The 19818-nt window shown below is 41.4% G+C and overlaps 1 protein-coding gene across 1 annotated transcript in view; it reads right to left on the bottom strand.

Moving 5' to 3' along the window:
• Positions 1-19818, bottom strand: part of fhdc2 (FH2 domain containing 2) — an 85899-nt gene that overhangs the window by 41311 nt on the left and 24770 nt on the right. The window contains exons 3-4 of the mRNA XM_060832290.1: positions 3611-3672; positions 181-283 (exon numbers count right to left, since the gene is read on the bottom strand). Of these exons, the coding sequence (XP_060688273.1) occupies positions 181-283; positions 3611-3672 (165 nt within the window). The remainder of the gene's footprint in view (positions 1-180; positions 284-3610; positions 3673-19818) is intronic.

The raw sequence follows: 19818 nt of genomic DNA, 5'->3' as shown, positions 1-19818 counted from the left end.
ATCTAACTCTCTCAGTTACCAAACTGGGTAAAATTAACGCAATGCTATTGTCCCCTATGAAAGAAATCATTGCAACTAAAGCACACAGACTTGGAGAAATAGATTTAGTTTTGATTTTTGTAAGCACAAAACAAACTTGTGAGATTTCAAACTGATATTACTTACAACTGACAAACTTACCTCTTCAGCTTCTGGCAGTAGTTTCAGCAGCTTATTCAATTCCTCAGCACCATATCTTTCAGCAGTTCCTTGTTTAATATCTTCTACAATTTCCCACACCGATCTTAGAAGGGCAATATTGCTCAAACTCAGTATAATATTATTTAAACAATGGCTGCTACAGACTTTTTTTTAAAAAAAGTATTACGATGTAAAAGATATTTTGATCCAATTCTCACAACCTGCTTCAGTGGCACAACTGACACTATAAGCCTTCAAACCCGATGAAACGATCTAGAAAACCTTTATGAGGTTTTTATTTACTGGTTTTAATTCCTTCCTAATAAGTCAAACCTCAATTCTTGAAGCTTTCAGCAAATTATGTCCTTTCTCATCAAATAAATTTACATTTGTAAGTTTTACCCCTTATTGATAACTAATGGTTCAGTTGGGGGCAATCTTTAAAACAAAAAAATCCAATACATGATGATGAAAATTTAAAATAAAAATGGTTAATGCTGGAAATATGCATTACCTCTGTCAACATCTGCACAAAGATGAAACATTTCCAATGGATTCTGTCAGTTAATCCTTACACTGAAAATAAGTAAATGTATTTACTTTTTTTAAACTCCTTCTGAAGAAGCTGTTGTCTCCTCCTGAGAGATAGTTCTGAAATCTTTCTATGGTAACAAACATTCAATGGATTAGGAAGGGGAGTATTTTTGAAATTGTATTTCATTGAAGTCAACATTTACATCTCTACAGAGATAGCAGTGAGAAATTGGGCTCTTGGAACCCATCTTTTTGGGTGTTAGAAGTGCCCTTAGATCTCCAAAGCGATACCCATGACACGTGCATGCAACTTGGATGAATCACACCCCTTGTCTACTGGCATAGGATTTGTTGCACATTAGGTAACATCCACTGAAGGTGTGCAGAGCAGGCAGGTTAAGGTATCAATCAACATGAGGCTTAATGGCAGTGTTTCTGTTTTGAAATTCAGGGCTCTAACCATTGCTCACCTTGTACAACTTGTTCAGTATCATTGGCCAGCTGTCACAATTCCAGTGTTAATTAAAGTAATCAAGTTTGTACAAACATATTGCCAGTTGATTTCTTCAGGAAGCTTCTATGGGCAGAATTTTCTGCTTTCTATGATGGCGTTGTAAAAGCTGGTTGGACTCCACCACCACTACAAATGGGAATGGTCATTGGACCTTGTGCCTATTAGGCGCTTAAGGGGATTCAGGCAGTTGTCTATTGAGTGTGCCCGAAGGTGTTGGGAATGCTGGCCAGTTTGAGTACCCATTGAAGATACTAGCAATTATCACTTAGACTTTAATGTTGGGAATTGTCTCATCTAGTTTCTATCCACTGCCTGGGAAAATATTCACTAGTGAGATTCTCATCTTGCTGTTAAAACTTTAAATGGAAAATTGGATTTTTTTCTTAACTTCAAGAATCTTATTTTTCTAATCTCACCATATTTATCAACTGATTCATAATTGCCCATGTTGTTGAGGAGTTTGGAAAATTAAAAAAAGCTCAACAGATCCATTAGAATTATTTATACAGTATTAATCAAACTTCTGTCCTACTGATGAGCATTATCTTGTTTACCAGCATTCTTATTATCTTCACAACCTACCTGATTCCAGCATCTACAATCATAACTATTCTACATGATCATAGCACATTGTTAAATTTATCCACGAAAAAAGAACGCTTGTTTTATACAATGCTATGTTGTGCCTTTCAATTCCTGAGGATATCTTTAAATGTTTCGCAGCTAATTAATATTTGATAAATTATTTTACTAACAAATGCATAAGCCATGTGTCACATTAAGTTCCCATAAACTGTAATGAGATAAATCAGTGTCAGATGATGTAGGTTGCAAGACAAATGTTGTCTAGATTACTAGCAGATCTGCTCTGCTTTTCTTCAAATTCAGGATCTTCTTAGCACAATTGAGCAAATAGAAGAGATTACAGTTTATTGGACTGAATCTTACTTTATTTGGCTGGAATAGTTTCATCGGATTGCATAGTTTTCTTGCTGCTCTTACCAAACTTGCCTCATTAACTATTCTGTTCCTGTGGCAACCTCTCACCTGATTGTAGCCCTATTCTATCACTTGCCATTCCTGGAAGAACCTACCACTCACAGAACATTCCCCAAAAGAACTGCATCCCTGGCATCCACCCCATATGTAAAAGGCTGCTCTGCACCCTGATAAGCATTGATAATCTGAAAACTGCCTTGCTCAGGGATGGAAAATCTTTCTGAAGGTGTCAAGACAGGGAAAACTAGCATCATGATTCTTTGTCAGGGACCTGAGATCCTGGTTGATGGAATGGTCAGAGAAAAGTGTCCTCTTCCCAGCAGAGTAGCAGAGGAAGTAACACCACCAGATTCTGGCAACCTGGTCTAAGGTCACCATCCAAATCAGTGCTGTTTCCATGGTCCAAAGGAACAGCCAGCAGCATAGGAAGATCAATGTCTTTCTCTATTTCACCATGATGACTGCCACATTCTTCTGTGTACCTCACAATCACTCCATCTCTCTAACTGTGCCCAGCTCCCACCAAGGTTGATGCTCTGCCACTCTCACTATTGCAAACACCAACTTCCCTCACTTGCTCTCATTTCCCAACCTTCAACAGTACTAAACCCACTTCCCTGCCTACTCCCTGGGAAGGGTGGGGACCATGCAGGCAGGGTGAAAGTGGAGGACCAGGCTACCCATGGAATGTTCTGAGAGGAGACATTAGAGGGGCCACTGAGTAGTTCCTCCACTAGCTAGGTGAGTCATGGCACCATCCTGACTCTCAGCGAAGAAGGGATTCCTGGAGAACTATCCTGTCTTCGTGTTGCCATCCTTTCCGTCATGAAGACCAATATTAGGGTAATAGAGTGAAAGTCTGTGTGCGTATCCAGCAGACAATAAGAATGCTGGATGTGGCTCACCATGGCAGCTATCAACTTGTCTCTAGAGGCAGCGGGACAATCGTGTCTTGATGCAGCCAAGTCCTTATCAGCAGAGCTGCATTCCAGTAGCGTCTGTTTGATAAAGGGTATTATTTCTAATGTACTAGCCTGCTGCACCAGAGCCCTCCACAGGATCCTCTCCAGCCTGGACTGTGCAGGTGCCTGATCTCTGGCAGTCCTCCAAGTGCCAGCTGTCTGGGATGTACCTCCTTCAGTCACATTTGGAGCTGTCACAGTTAGGTGCTCACTGATTTTGCTTCCTAATATTTTGCACCTAACATTTCCCACCGAGATCCCAGTTTCTGAGCTGGTGGAAGGTGCAGAAGGTAACCTGGCCAATGCTTCCTCTAAGACCTCAGACCTCTCTTCCTCAGAGGTCAAGTAGGTCATGTCTGGTGGAACATTCATTTCTCCATTAATATCATTAATAAATAATTAAAATTTGACTGTACTCTACCTTTTAAACTGTTTAAGAAATATTCCCACATTCATGCTTCTTCTGGAATCCAGGAGAGATATCTACAAAAGAAATAAAGAAATCCAGTGGTTACACTGAGAAGTGCTGACACAGGAGTAGGAGCATTTGTGAGGATTATTCTGAAAGTGAGAAACTGAAAGAGAAGAAACAACAGAAAGAAAACAGATTAAAGAAATACATCAATTAAAGAATAGGAAAAGAGAAAGAAAAATCAATTCTCATTGCTGTGAGTGGGATCTTGCTGATGAAGGAATAATTAATGATTCCAAAATTCATTGAAATAGTGCTGCTTCTAGTGCACAGTGCTGACTTACCTGCAGAGTTGAAGCATGCCTGTTCTGTATGAAGCAATGGGCGTGGAGCACATGTGAACCTTGCATCTGCTTGTAAACACTTAAAGGGCAAGATTATGTGTCAATGACAGGCGCTGACACACATCAATTCTACGGAATTTGGGATATAAAGGGAAAGAGTGAACCTCAGGGAACTCTTACAGTACTGGGAACCAGAGGTCAGAGAGAGAGCAAATCTGGCAAGGTACAGCTGAGCAGAGCGGTGGGAAACTTTTCAAAGGAGCAGTCCAATTTTATCTTCACTCAGTCCAGAAGCTAAGCTCCTGAAGTACTGTCAGCATTTATGGGCTGCACGGTGGCTCAGTGGTTAGCACTGCTACCTCACAGCACCAGGGTCCCAGGTTTGATTCCAGCCTCGGGTGACTGTGTGGAGTTTGCACATTCTCCCTGTGTCTGTGTGGGGTTCCTCCCACAATCCAAAGATGTCCAGGTCAGGTGGATTGGCCATGGTAAATAGCCTATAGTGTTAGGTGCATTAGTCAGAGGGAAATGGGTCTGGGTGGGTTACTCTCTGGAGGGCCGGTTTGGGCTGAAGGGCCAGTTTCCACACTGTAGGGAATCTATCATTTAAAAATTACTGTGGGGAAAGTGGAAACTGGTGAGTGTGAAAATAAGCTGGTGAGGATCTGGTGAGTTTTGAGAGGATTTATAGCTCAGGTTGAGGTTCTGGATGTAGCTTTGCTCACTGAGCTGGAAGGTTTATTTTCAGATGTTCGTCACCACACGAGGTAACCTCTTCTGTGAGCCTCCGAATGTAGCACTGCTGATGATTCCTGCTTTCTATTTATATGTTTGGGTTTTTTTGGGGTTGGTGATGTCATTTCCTGTTCTTTTTCTCAGGGGTGATAAATGGTGTCCAACTCAATGTGTTTGTGATAAAGTTTTGGTTGGAAAGCCATGCTTCTAGGAATTCTCATGCATGTCTCTGTTTGACTTGTCCTAGGGTGGATGAGTTGTCTCAGTCAAAGTGATTTCCTTCTTATCTGTCTGGAAGGATACTAGTGAGAGAGGGTCATGTCATTTTGTGGCTAGTTGATGTTCATGTATCCTGGTGGCTAGTTTTCTGCCTGTTTGTCCAATGTATTGTTTGTTACAGGTTTTGCATGATATTTTGTAAATTACTTTAGTTTTGCTTTTTGTCTGTATAGGTGCTGTTTTAATGTGTTGGTGGGTTTGTGGGCTACCATGATGCCAAGGGGTCTGAGCAATCTGGCAATTTCAGAGATGTCTTTAATGTAGGGGAGAGTGGCTAGGGTTTCTGGGTGCCTTTTTTCTGCTTGTTTGGGTTTGTTGTTGAGAAATCGGCAGACTATGTTCATTGGGTACCCATTCTTTTTGAATACATGGTATAGGTGATTTTCCTATGTGCAGTTCCTCTGTGTTGCAGTGTGTGGTGGCTTGTTGAAATAATGTCCTGATGCAGCTTCGTTTGTGGATGTTGGGATAACTGCTCCTGTAGTTCAATATTTGGTCCGTATGTGTTGTTTTCCTGTAGACGTCGGTTTGAAGCTCCCCATTGGCTGTTCGCTCTAGTGTGATATCTAGGAATGGTAGTTTGTTGTTGTTGTTTTCCTCCCCTTTAGTAAAATTTATGCCAGTAAGGGTATTATTGATATTCTTGAAGGTTTCCTCTAATTTATTTTGTTCAATGATGATAAAGGTATCATCCATATAGTGGAGCCAAAGTTTGAGTTGGATGGTTGGCAGAGCTGTTTGTTCGAGTCTCTGCATTAATGTCTCTGATAAGAACCCTGATATCAGAGATCCCAGGGTGTTCCATTGGTTTGTCTGTAGGTTTTATTGTTTGTTATCATCACCACAGGAACTGACAACACCAACCCAAAGAAACCCAAACATATAAATAGAAAGCAGGAATCATCAGCAATGCTTCATCTGGAAGCTCACTGAAGATGTTATCTATTGTGACGAAACATCTGAAAATGAACCTTGCATGGTGAGGATCCGTACCACTATTATTGCTTATAATTTAAAAAGTCTTTATTTTGTGGTTTATATTTGCAAGGGCTACATTCCATTGTAATGAAAGGGAAGGAGGTCACTCAGGTAATTGATATTATTTGCAGCACTCTTTACATCATGGCAGGAGAGCTCAAAGACATGGTTTGCTCTTACGGCTCTATATGGAAGGGGACACATTTCCCCTGATGGGGCCAGCACGTATGCAGGAAGCATCTCTCGCTGCAGCTCCTGGAAACCTGGGCTTCGGAGCTGGAGCAGCAGCTGGGGACACAAAGCTGGAGAGAATCATGGGTAGCATGTATAGAGAAGGGGTCACAATGAAGACTGTGACTGCACAGGCAGAGAAGGTGACCACTAAGTAAAAACTAAGAGGACAAGGCAGGCAGTGTAGAAAACCCCTGTGGCTATCTGCCTACAAAATAGACATATCACTTTGGATATTGTCAGGGGAATGGCCTTTCAGGGGAAATCAGTAACAGCCAAACTGGTTGGCTCTGCTGCACAAGAGAGGAGGAGAAAGTATGGGAGTGCAACAGTTGCGAGGGCTTCAATTTTATGGGGAGTAGATTGGCATTTCTGTGGCTGTGAATGAGACTCCAGGATGGTATGTTATGTATATGGTACCGAGGTCAAGGATGTCTCAAAACAGCTACAGGACATCCTGGAAGGTGAATAACCGTTGGTATCAATGACGGAGGTTAAAAAAAATGGATGAGGCCCTAAAAGAAAATATAAGGAGTTAGAAAGTAAGTTGAAAAGTAGGACCTCAAAGTTAGTGATATCAGGATTACTACCAGTGCCACGTGCTAGTCAGAGTAGAAATTGCAGGATATATCAGACGAATACATGGCTGGAAAGATGGTGTAAGGGTGTGAGTTTCAGATTCCTGTGACATTGGGACCAACTCTGGAGAAGACAGGATCAGTGCAAACTGTACAGGTTACACCAAGGTAGGACTGGGACACTGATGTCCTAGAACATTTGCTAATGTTGGATCAAGTTTAATCAAGAATGGCAGGAGTATGGGAACCTAAGCTGGGTGACAAGGCAAAGAGAAACAAGGACAGTAAAAGCACAGTAAAATTCAATAACAGAAGACAACAATCAAGGGCGAGGCTAATAGAGCCACAGTACAAAGAACAATTAGGATGACTAAAAATGGCAAATGTGCAAGCCTAAAAGTTTTGTTTCTTAATTCAAAAAGCATTCAGAATAAAATGGATAAACTGGCAGTGCAAATACAGGTAAATTGATATGCCCTCATAACCATTACAGAGAAATGGTCATGATAAGGTCAGACTGGGAACTTGACATTCAGGACGTTTGACGTGTCAGAAAGACAAAAGGGGAAAAAAAGGTTGTGATGGATTTACATTGTTAATGAGAGATTAAATGTGCAAAACTGTGAGAGATGATCTTGGCTCGAAGTTGTAGAGTCCATTCAGGTGGAGGTAAACAGCAGCAAGGGAGCTTTTGTATAGACGCCAAAACATAGTCACACTGCCATCACCAAACAGTAGGAAAGGGTATAAATCAACAAATAATACAAGCATGTAAAAAAAAAGAGTTATAATTATGGGTGACTTTAAGCTTCATGTTGATTGGGTGAATCAAGTTAGAAAGGGTAGGTACGACAACAATTTTAGAGAGTGCATTAGGAATAGTTTTCTCAAACAATATGTCATGAAGCTGACGAGGGAACAGGCAATCCGAGATATGATAATGGATAATGAAGCAGGTTTAATAAATGATCTCTGAGTAAAAGATCCGCTAAGAAGTAGTTATGTCATGAGAGAATTTAATATTCAGTTTGAGCGAGATAAATTTCAGTCAGAAACAACTGACTTCGGTTGTGGATAAATTGTCGGAGGTGATTATAAAGAATAGGTTTATGGACATTTAGAGATGCAAAAATTGATTAAGGATAGTTAGCATGGCTTTGTGTGAAGAAGATTGTGTCTCACAAACTTGATTGAGTTTTTTAAAGAAGTTACCAAAAAGATTGATGATGGCAGAGCCGTAGAAATTGTTTATTTGGATTTTAGGAAAGCCTTTGACAAGATTCTGCATGGTAGACTAATTAGCAAAGTCAGGTCACATGGGATTCAGGGTAAACTTGTCAATTGTATACATAATTGGCTAATGGCAGGAGTCAGAGACTTATGGTGGAGGATTGCTTTTTGGACTGGAGGCCTGTGACCTGTGGTGTTCCACAGGGATCGATTCTGGATCCTCTGTTATTTTCATTTAGATAAATGATTTGGTTGAGAATATAGAAGGCATGGTAGTAGAGATCGACATCAAAATTGGTGGCAGAGTAGACAATGAAGAAGGTTTTCTAAGACAACAAAGGGATCTTGATCAAATAGATCAATGGGCTGAAAAATGGTAGATAGAGTTCAATCTGGATAAATGTGAGGTACTGCATTTTGGTACAACAAACAAGGGTAGAGGTATGGCTTATATAATTAATGGTAGGGCCTTGGGTAGTGTTGTAGAACAGAGAGAATTGGGTAAAGTGGATTGGGCAGATAGATTAGCAGGAAAGGCTGTAAGCAAGGAGGTAATTCATGACTCAGCAGAAGTGTATCTGGTAAGAGGGGAAAGATTGACCAACCAAGAAAGTTAAGGAGAACATAAAGTTGAAAGGGAAAAACCTATAAGGAGGCAAAAGTCAGTGATAGCCTGAAGACTGGGATTAAAAAAAAAGACAGAGAAAATAAGACATGAGGGCAAACCAGTGAGGAATATAAAAACTGACAATAAATGCATGTTTAAATATGTAAAAAGGAAGATGTCCAAATGAACAAAGGTTCATGGGGAAACAGGGGTGAATTACATGTATTAAGGAAATTGCAAAAGTATTAAACAGATATTATATATCAGCCTTAACAGTGAAAGATATTTTGAACATTCTTGCTACAGAATACAGAGGAGGAATTAAGTTCCATCATTATTACTAGAGAAGTAATATTAGACAAACTAATGAGGCTAAAGGCAGATAAGTCCCCTTGTCCTAGGATCCTAAAATAAGTAGCTACAGAGATAGTGTGCGTATTGGTTGTAAGCTCACATCTGTGGTTAAAAAAATGTTGGAATCAAATATTTGGGAATTAAGGAAGTAATAGCAACATGTTTGGAAAATCAAAATCTAATCAAGCACAGTCAGCCTAGTTTCAAGAAAGAGAAATTGTGTCTGACTAATTTATTTAATTTCAAAGAAGTCTCAACTACAGCCACAGAGAGGGACAAGGTATCTTATAAAAAGTTTAGTCATAGGAGCCCTTGGTGTTGGAGGTAGTACATTGGCATGGATGGAGAATTGGCTAATGGGTAGGAAACAGCATGTGGGGATAAGGTGTTCTTTTTCAGATTGGCAATCTCTAACCAGTGGGATTTCACAGCAATCAGAAATGGCATTGCAATTGTTTACTATATATTAATGACTTAGAGGAAAGAAGCAAACATACTATTGCAAATTTGCAGACAACACAAATATAGATGGAAAACCAAGATAAAAAAGAAAAACGACAGTTTATAGAAAGATATCAATGGGTCACGAAAGTGGCAAAAAGTTGGCAAATAGAGTATAATGTAGCCACTCATTTTGGAAGACAGAACAAACGAACAAAAAGTTTTATTTAAATGGACAAAAGCTGCAGAAAGCTGCACAATAAGTAACTTGAGGTACTTGTGCATGAAAGACAGAAAGCTAGCACACAGATGCGCAAGCTAATCAGGAAGGCTAATGGAATATTGGGCTTGAGTATCTGAGGAGGCAAATGTACAAGGTGTTGGTGAGACTACATCGAGCGTACTGTGGGCAGTTTTGGTCCCTTTATTTAAGAAAGGATATTGTTTCCGAGGAGGCAGTTCACAAGATGTTCACAAAGATGATCTCTGGTTTTGATGGACTGTTGTATGAGCAAAGGTTAAATAGGTTGGGACTCAACTCATTGGAGTTTAGAAGGATGAGAGGTGATCTCATGAAACATATAAGAGGCTTGATAGATAAAAGGCTGAGAGGATATTTCCCCTCGAGGGAGAATGTGGGATCAGAGGGTGTAGACTCAGAATAAAAGGGCACCAATCTAAGACTGAGATAAGGAGGAACTTCTTCTCTCAGAGGATTGTGAGTCCTTGTAACTCTTTGCTAGAGAAAGCTGTGGGGTGAGACAGATAGATTCTTGATCTGTAGGAGAATCAGGGTCACAGGGAAAAGGCAGGAAAGTGGGATTATGGAATGTTGGATCAGCCATGATCCTATTGAATGGCACAGCAGGCTTGAGGGGCCGAAGAATCTATTCCCGTTTTTACTTCTTATAATCAAATGGTGTTAATACCTCTTAACTCATTCTCTTGTTTATACATTGCATGAATACTAAAATAGGACACAATGTGCAAAAACGCTTTTCCTATTCACTCCTGAAACAATAAATATCAGGAAGAAAAATGGACGTAGTTCCAGGCTACTTAGATGGCATTAAGATGCAGCTGCATGGCATTTGATTTATATTTTCTCTCAGGCAAAAATTATGACAGCGCTGAACTGCTGGAGGAATCTAAAGGTTTCTGCTGATCCCAAAATGGCAGAAAGTTTGATTGTCTTTTGTAAGTATGAGGTCAATATTTGTAGTGCTGTTTACTCTTCAGCAGAAGAAGGACATGGAAAGGAAGAGGCAGTTAAGAAAACCTGAACAAGGAGTGAGAGGAAGGAGGACATTCATTAGAAGGTTAAAACTCGAATGGGTCTTCTGGGAGCACCAGTGTTATCTTGTGATGCCCAAGGAACATTTCTTCAGGAGGCTTTTTGTTGTGATTATAATGAGGTCAGTTAGGTGAATCTCATAGAATATGAGTTCCTTGACTTGTCCCAGTCAGGGAGCCCTGGCTGACAGATAAGAACAGGAGTGTCAGACATCCTGTTTACTCTGACAGCTGGCTGTGAAGGAGCTGGATCAGTGTCAAGGACTCTCCACGTGTAAATACAGGGTGACTTGGTGACAGGATACATGTCTCTATCGAGTTATTTCAGTAGAAATGAGAGAAAAGCACACTCCTGAAGAAATTCATTCACAATAGATGTCTTTGAGTTGAGTATGCATTTCTGGCATCATGCTGTTATTTGGGAAGTTTAAGTAATTTGATCCTGCTGTCGCGGACTGAGCCCAGTGTGTGGAAAGAGTGCACTATTTTCCTCAGCAAATGACATGAGGGCAGATAAAAAACAAGTAATTCTCTTGGCAGCTTGTGGGCCTGCAGCTTTTTCAGTTATGGGGAGCCTAACTTTCCTTGCACTAGAAACGAAAACATTTCAAGAGTTGACAGATTTAGTGAAGGTGCAGATGTTGGACTGGGGTAGACAAAATTAAAAATCGCACAAACTAGGTTATAATCCAACAGGTTTATTTGGAAGTACAAGCTTTTGGAGCGCTGCTCCTTCATCAGGTAGCTAGTGGGGCAGGATCATAGGACACAGAATTTATAGTAAAAGATCAAAGTGTTATAGAGCTGGTGTGATATAATGAACAAACCTAGATTGCTCTTGTCTTTAATCACTTAGAATGGGGATGCTTGTTTCAATTGATTACTTTGTAAATTCCAGAACTTCTTTCAAGTCACAGTCGCAAGATAGCTTAAGAATTTATGAAAAAAAGTAAGCCAACATTGAGTCAGACTGGTTCTATTTCCAAAGTAGGAAATCATAAAATATCACATGGAGTGACAGCCTACAGATTGTGTGTTTTTTGAACAAAATAGAATATATCTTCAAATGTAAATTCAACTCATAGACTTGTGTGTGTGAGAGGGAGAGTGAGAAGGAATACTACAACTCCAAGCATCCTCTAATTCTGAGACACTATTGGTTCTACTCAGCTATTCAAGAAGCAGGGAATTGTTATCTGGATTTTTGACTAGGTTAAGAAAACGGTAGTGGCATGTGACTATGGATTAACCTTTAATGAGATGTGAGAGATGGTTTGGTGTGTGGGATTAATGATGTAACTATAAAAAAGCACCCACTAACTGAAGCCCAACTGGACTTCAAACAGGCACTACAACTGACTTCATTATGAGAAAATGTGGCAAGTGGAGCGTAGGAGTTGCAGGATATCCGATGGAAGTGAACACACTTGCCAGTCCAACTGAGCTTGGGGAACACCACTTGAATGAAGTGGCACAGCCTCACTCAGGACATATCCTGAACAGAGAGGCTCAAAGTCAGCCCACTGCAAAACCTCAAAACAAAACAAAACCAAACCTCAGCTAGACAGTTAAAAGTTTCTTAAGGATCCGGGCCGGCATCCCATTGTATTTGCTGCTGGTCTATGGATATGAGAAAGCAAAAGAGTCCCACTAGACCTCAACTTAGTATGAGAACTCGTGGGTCAGTATCCAGGAGAGTACACATCCTGGAAAGTTCACTTTCATCTCGTTTGGAATTGTTAAATTGCTTAGCAACATCCAAATCAGAAATAGTCAAAATAAATATCTGGTTAAATGGTCACCTGGTTCTAATGGCGATCGATACCAGTGCAGCCATTTCAGTGATCTCATAACCAGTCTTTAACAAAATTCACCGTGGACTCCAACCCTTAAGTTTGTGCAAGACCTTGGCTAGATTGAGAACAATTACCAGAGAACCTTTACACATTAAGGATACACCTTTGGTTCCAGTCTCTTATGAGAAGAAGCTAGTTCAGTTACCATTGATTGGAGTAAAATTCAGTTACCATTGATTGGGTCCAAGCTTGATGGAGTGAAATTGATTGAGAAAGGTTCACCTAGACTGATATAATATTTTTCAATTTGAAAATGGCTGCCTGAGTGAAGTCCTAACTAAATATCCAGAGGTTCTTAAGGGAGGTCTAGGGTCTATCAAAGCAGTCAATACCACCTTCATGTTGACCAGGAAACAATTCCATGATTCTGCAGGGCCTGACCAGTGCCATTTGTCATTTGGAGAGCTTGAAATCAGAAGGTTGGAAAGCGAAGGAATGATCACACCAGTCCAGACTGCAGAATGGCAGCATACCAATTGTGAAGACCAATGGGTTGGTTTGCGTTTGTAGGGATTTTAACCAAACGGTAAACCACTTTCACAGCTGGATAAATACCCAACCCCTCCCAAAGAGGATTTATATGCAAAGCTGGCAGGGGGTCTGTCCTTCATGAAGCTGCACCTGAGCTACATGTGCTTGCAGTTGTGGGTAGATGAGGATTCCCAGAGGTATGCTATGATTGATACCCATAAGGGTTTGTACCAATATATGAGATTGCCGTTTGGGATATCATCAGTCCATGCAACTTTTCAGCAGGTGATGCCGAAAATTTAACAAGCTCTACCTCAAGCACTATTTATCTAGATGATGTTCTACTAAAAGGAAAGGCCAGTAAGGAGCACTTAGAGATCTTGGACATTGTCTTTAGATGTTTCTCCTAGTTCCGTGTCTGCCTTAGAAGGGAAAAATGTGTGGTCCAGGCATTCTACATGACAGAGCCAACAAGACCGGGCTATATCTTGAAAAAGAAAGTGATGAAAGATACTCTGGCATGTCTGTATTGGAGCTTAGGTCTTCCCTTGGGCTTGTGAATTATTATGGAAAGTTCATACATAATCTGGCCTCCATTCTGGCACCACTACATCAACTCTTAAAAAAAAATCAGTCTTGGAAATGGTCACATAGCCAAGCCATAGCTTTGTGGGAAGTGAAGAAACAGCTGCCATTCTGTAAGGTGTTAGCACATTATGATCCCAAGTGAGATCTTGTATTGACATGCGATGCCTCCCTGTATGGCATTGGTATAGTATTAGCTCACAAGTGGCCCACTAGAGAGGAATGATTTATAGTGTATGTATGCAGGACTTTGGCCAATGCAGAGTGTAAATATGCCCAGATAGAGAAAGAAAGTTTGGCGGTCATATTTGGAGTCAGGAAGTTCCACCAATACCTTTACAGATGTAAATTTGTAATAATAACAGAATACAAACCCCTGGTAGGTCTACTTAAAGAGGATAAGGCTGTGCCACCCATAGCTTCAGGGTGAATTCAGCAGTGGGCTCTAATACTAAGTGCATATAATCATAAGTTAGAACACTGTCCAGGGAGCACTGCCAAGTAGCAAGCGTGGATGCATTGAGCCGCTTCCTGCTGGCAGATACAGAGCTAATGGGAACACCGCTGGAAGAGTACATTTTAAATTTTCTAAGCATACTTCCAATCACAGCTGACAGTATCAGACATTGGACGCAGAAAGATCTGGTCCTGGCAAAACTGAAACAGCTGGTGGTGATGTGGGAAACCAAAGGGCCGTCACAACCAGAATTGAAACCAGATAGGTTCGGGTAGGTACAACAGTCCTGAACATGCACTTGAACCATTTGAAATCTGCAAATTCACAAACAGTGCAGGAACAAAACATGTGCAGCCCTTCTGACTGTTTTGGAACACATGGGTTCTCCCTCTCCATCAAGCATTGAAGTTGCCTCAGAATCTGAGATGGACATGGTGGACGTCGTGGCCTCAACCCCTTTGCCACTTGAAGAGGAAAATGAATTTCTTCTGAGATGATCCGGACACAAGCGGCAAACTGCTGTGTGTTACATATTGTCTGTGTCAGATGTCGAAGTATGGGTAAAACAGGCAGAGGTGGGTACTGCCAATGCCGGAGATTAGAATCAAGATTAGAGTGGTGCTGGAAAAGCACAGCAGGTCAGGCAACATCCGAGGAACAGGAAAATCGACATTTCGGGCAAAAAGCCCTTCATTTCTGATGAAGAGCTTTTGCTCGAAATGTCGATTTTCCTGCGCCTTAGATGCCGCCTGACCTGCTGTGCTTTTCGAGCACCACTCTAATCTTGACCCCAGTAGTAAAACACCCTAGGAGGAGCTACAGAATCAGCCTCTGTCCTTGGACACTGGAGGGATATGGACCTCATGGAATATAAGCTCACTGAATGGGACTTAAAACCGGTCCAATCAGAGACCCCTGACTGACAGATATAAACCGAGTGTCGAAAAGAAAAAAAGAAAAAAAAAACGATTGTCAGAGGTTCTGTTCACTCAGAGAGCTGGCTCTGAGGGAACTGGATCAGAGTCACGGTTTCTCCAGGTGTAAATTAAGGGTGACTTGGTGATGGGATACTGGTTGCTATGGAGTTATTTCACTTTTCTTCACTGAAGACAATGTGATCGATTTATATTACCTCCTTCACAAAGAATTGAGCTTCAAAATTGGCAAGGACAGACCTCCCTGTGTTGTGAAGATCACCATCACTCCTTTATTCTTTACAAATGTATCGTTCCAAGAAGGAGCCAGTGAAAATTTGCAATTATACAATTCACCACAGAATGACCTGAGGGTGTAACAGCTATTTTATATAAGAATGAGGAAAAGGAAGACTTGCAATTACAGGTCTGCATTTATGACCACAGGATGTTCCAAAAATTCTTACGGCTCAAAAAATACTTTTCGACAGTAGACATTGTTGCAACGTAGGAAATATTTTGTATAAATTTACAAACTGTAGTATCTCAAAAAAGCTAAGTGACAATGAATAACAATCTGTTTTTATGATACAGATTGAGGGGTCAATATCGACCCCAGGAATAACCCTCTTGCTCTTCTTCGATATAGTGGCAAGGCATCCTTTGCATCTACCTGACAGGACAGACCAGGCCTTGGTTTAATGTCTGAACTGAAAAATGTCAACTTCAGTTGTATGGCACTTCCTCACTGCTAAGTCAGCCTAGAGTTATGTGCAGAGGCTCTGGAATGAGACTTGAGACCACAATCTTCTGACTCAGAGACAAGTGTTCTATCTAATGAACCTGGCTAAGCATGAAGAGTGTGGTGATGCCCTTCTGTACCTTCTCAAAGTATTTCTACTTTTACTGCACTGCTGATTAGTTCTCAGTAGCCAAGAAATACAAACACAACACCTTAGTTTCTACTTGTGAATGCTGCAACCTTCTGGAATCAACGTCTAGTTCAATAATTTTAGGGGCTAAGCACCTTCTCCCATGTCCTTACCCAACCCCTACATAGCAGACTTTGTCATCACATGGGCTGCTACCGCAAACATACCATTGTCAGCCACTAATGGTCCCCATTAGCAGTTATTGATTCTTCCAGACTGACCTTTACCCATTCCTTTGTCTACCCAATTATTTGTATGTCTCTCTGGGCTTCAACTCCACCTATCATTTACTTCTTCCGCCTCTCCTATACCCCTTTTATAGCATATATACCAATCTTTTCCTACCTATAATCAATTCTGAAGAAGGGTCACTGGACCCAAAATGTTAACTTTGTTTTCTCTTCATAGATGCTGCCAAAACTGCTCAGTTTTTCCAACAATTTCTAATTTTGTTTCTGATTTCGGGCATCAACCATTTTTTGTTTAATTTTCACAAAATGTTGATATCCAGTATTCTAGAAGGCATTGAACAAATACTTAAATAGAAACAATCATCAGGGTTACTGGAAAAGGTAGCAGATTGGCACTAAGTTAAAATGCTCAGAGACCCAGTGCACAATAGATTCATAGATTTGTACAGCACAGACAAAGCCCTTTGGTCCATTGGGTCTGCATCACCATAACTACCACTAAACTCCAATCCCAATTTTCTACAGTTGTCCCATGTCCTTGAATGTCGTGACATTTCAAGTACTTATCCGAATATTTTTTATAAGCTGCAAGATTTCCAGCCTTCACTACCTTCCCAAGCAGTACAATCCAGATTCCCACCACCCGCTGCCTGAAAAAGTTTTTGAGCAAATCCATTCTGGATCTCCTCCCCCTTACTCTAAAACCATGCCCTCTCACGATTGCCTCCTCAACCAAAGGGAACAGTTGCTTTGTATTCACTCCTGTGCAGAATCCTATACATCTTCATCATGTCCCCCCTCAGTATTCTCTGCTCCAAAGAAAACAATCCATGCCTATCTAGCTCAATTTCTCCATCCCAGGCAACATCCTGGAGAACCTTCTCTGTACCCTATCTCATGTTATCACATCCTTCCTGTAGTGAGGTGACCAGGACTACACACAATACTTCAGCTGTGGCCTGATCACCATTCTATCCACCTCAGATATTACCTCCTTGCTCTTATACTCTATGCCATGACTGATGAAACCAAGTGCCCCAAATACCTTCTTAACGTTCCTATTCATGTGCTTTGTGACTTCAGGGATCTGTGAATAATTATCCAAGATCTCTCTGTTTCTCTAAGCTACCCCGTGTCCTGCCATTCATTAATTACTCCTTCATCTTGTTTGTTCATCCAAATCTTGTTTGTTCATCTGAAGTACAGCACCTTATATTTATCAGGATTAAATACTATCTGCCACTGGTCTGCCCATCTGACCAACTGATCTATGTCTTTCTGTAACCTACAACCATCTTCTTTGCTATTAATCACTCTATCAATCTTGGTGTCATCTGCAAATTTGCTTAACATTCCCCCCATTTTTTCGTCTATATTATTTGTGTATATAATGAACAATAAGGATCCCAGTACAGATTCTTATGTCCTATTACTAAGCTGGTTCTGATATATTTTACCAAATTTCCCTCATTTCCATGCGCTTTAACCTTCTCAATCAGTCTTCCATGTGAGACTTTGTCAAAAGCTTTGCCAAAATCCATTTAAACTACATCAACTGAACTTCCCTCATCCACACACTTGATCATGTTTTGAAAAAGTTCTAACAAATTTGTAGGGCATGACTTACCTCTGACAAAGCCATGCTGACTATCTCTAATTAACCCATGCTTTTCTGAGTGGCTTTTAATTCACTCCTTCAGAATTTTCTCCAAATGTTTCTCTCCAAGCAGTCTGTGGGATTCATCAGTCTGTAATTTCCTGGTTCATCTCTATCACCCCTCTTTTGAAAAGTGGAACCACATTAGCACCCTCTAGTCCTCTGGCACTTCTTTCATGGCCAGAGAGTAATTGAAAATTTAAGTCCGAGCCCCTGTAATTTCCTATCTCACCTCCAACACCAGCCTGGAATGCAATTCATTCAGGCTAAGGCATTTGTCCATTTTTAATCTTATCAGAGCCTCCAATACCTCCCACTTCCTTTGTCAAACTGTATAATTTCCTCATAGATCCTTTTCCTGAATTCCATACCCATGTTCTCCTTTTAAATGCACAGGTTGCCCCCTTGATCCATCATGGGCCTCACTCTTTCCATTGTTAACCTCGTCCACTTAATGTGGAGATGCTGATGTTGGACTCGGGTGGACAAAGTCAGAAGTCACATAACATCAGATTATAGTCCAACAAGTTCACCTGATGAAGGAGCATTACTCTGAAAGCTTGTGATTTCCTATTGCACGTTAACCTGATGTTATGTGACTTCTGACGTTGTCCTTTTAATGTATTTATAAAACATTTTAGGATTCTCCCTAATCCTGTTTATCATACCCCTTTTTTAGCTCTTCTAATTGCTTTCAAAAGTTCCCCTCTGCACTTCCTGTATTCATCTGGGACTGCAGCTGAATTGTTCCTTTTGGACTTGCTTAAAGCCCTTTCCTTCTTCCTTATCTAGTCCTGAATTTTTTTAGATTAGACTTACAGTGTGGAAACAGGCCCTTCGGCTCAACAAGTCCACACCGACCCGCCGAAGCGAAACCCACCCATACCCCTACATTTACCCCTTACCTAACACTACGGGCAATTTAGCATGTCCAATTCACCTGACCCGCACATCTTTGGACTGTGGGAGGAAACCGGAGCACCCGGAGGAAACCCACGCAGACACGGGGAGAACGTGCAAACTCCACACAGTCAGTCACCTGAGTCGGGAATTGAACCTGGGTCTCAGGTGCTGTGAGGCAGCAGTGCTAACCACTGTGCCACCGTGCCGCCCTAGACATCCAGGATTCTCTGAACTCATTCTTGTACAATTCCCTCAGAAGGGTACATGTTGGACGTGTACTCTCCTTAGGTCATTTTTTGAATGTCTCCCACTGCTCCACTGTAGACTTACCCGCAAAAAGCTATTCCTAGCCAACTGTGGCAGATCCTGTTTATTTTGATAAGATCTGCCTTCCCCCAGTTCAAGGAGAAAGTGAGGACTGCAGATGCTGGAGACCAGAGCTGAAAATGTGTTGCTGGAAAAGCACAGCAGGTCAGGCAGCATCCAAGGAGCAGGAGAATCAACGTTTCGGGCATGAGCCCTTCTTCAGGAATGAAGAAAGTGTGTCCAGCAGGCTAAGATAAAAGTAGGGAGGAGGGACTTGGGGGAGGGGCTTTGGAAATGCGATAGGTGGAAGGAGGTCAAGGTGAGGATGATAGGCTGGAGTGGGAGTGGGGGTGGAGATAGGCCGAGTGGGGGTGGGGGCGGACCCCCACCCCCACTCCGGCCTATCACCCTCACCTTGACCTCCTTCCACCTATCGCATTTCCAAAGCCCCTCCCCCAAGTCCCTCCTCCCTAAGTTTTATCTTAGCCTGCTGGACACACTTTCCTCATTCCTGAAGAAGGGCTCATGCTCGAAACGTCGATTCTCCTGCTCTTTGGATGCTGCCTGATCTGCTGCGCTTTTCCAGCAACACATTTTCAGCTTCCCCCAGTTCCAAGCAATCTTTCGCAGGCCATCTTTTTCTTTGTCCAGAACAAATTTGAACCACACCCTGTTAAAGTCGCTATTGCTAAAATGCTCCCCCATGATCGGATTGAACACTTGTCTGCCTTCTTTCTCTAGGACCAGATCCAGCACTGTACAGTCCCTTCTTGGGCCTTCTGCATATTGATTCAAAAAGCTCCCCAGGATACATTTCAAGAAATCCACCCCCTCTAAACCCTTAACACTACAATTAGCCCAGTTTATGTTGGGAA

This window comes from Hemiscyllium ocellatum, chromosome 11, assembly GCF_020745735.1.
Source record: "Hemiscyllium ocellatum isolate sHemOce1 chromosome 11, sHemOce1.pat.X.cur, whole genome shotgun sequence".
Lineage (NCBI taxonomy): Eukaryota > Metazoa > Chordata > Chondrichthyes > Orectolobiformes > Hemiscylliidae > Hemiscyllium > Hemiscyllium ocellatum.
This window is presented reverse-complemented; position numbering and strand designations above follow the sequence as displayed.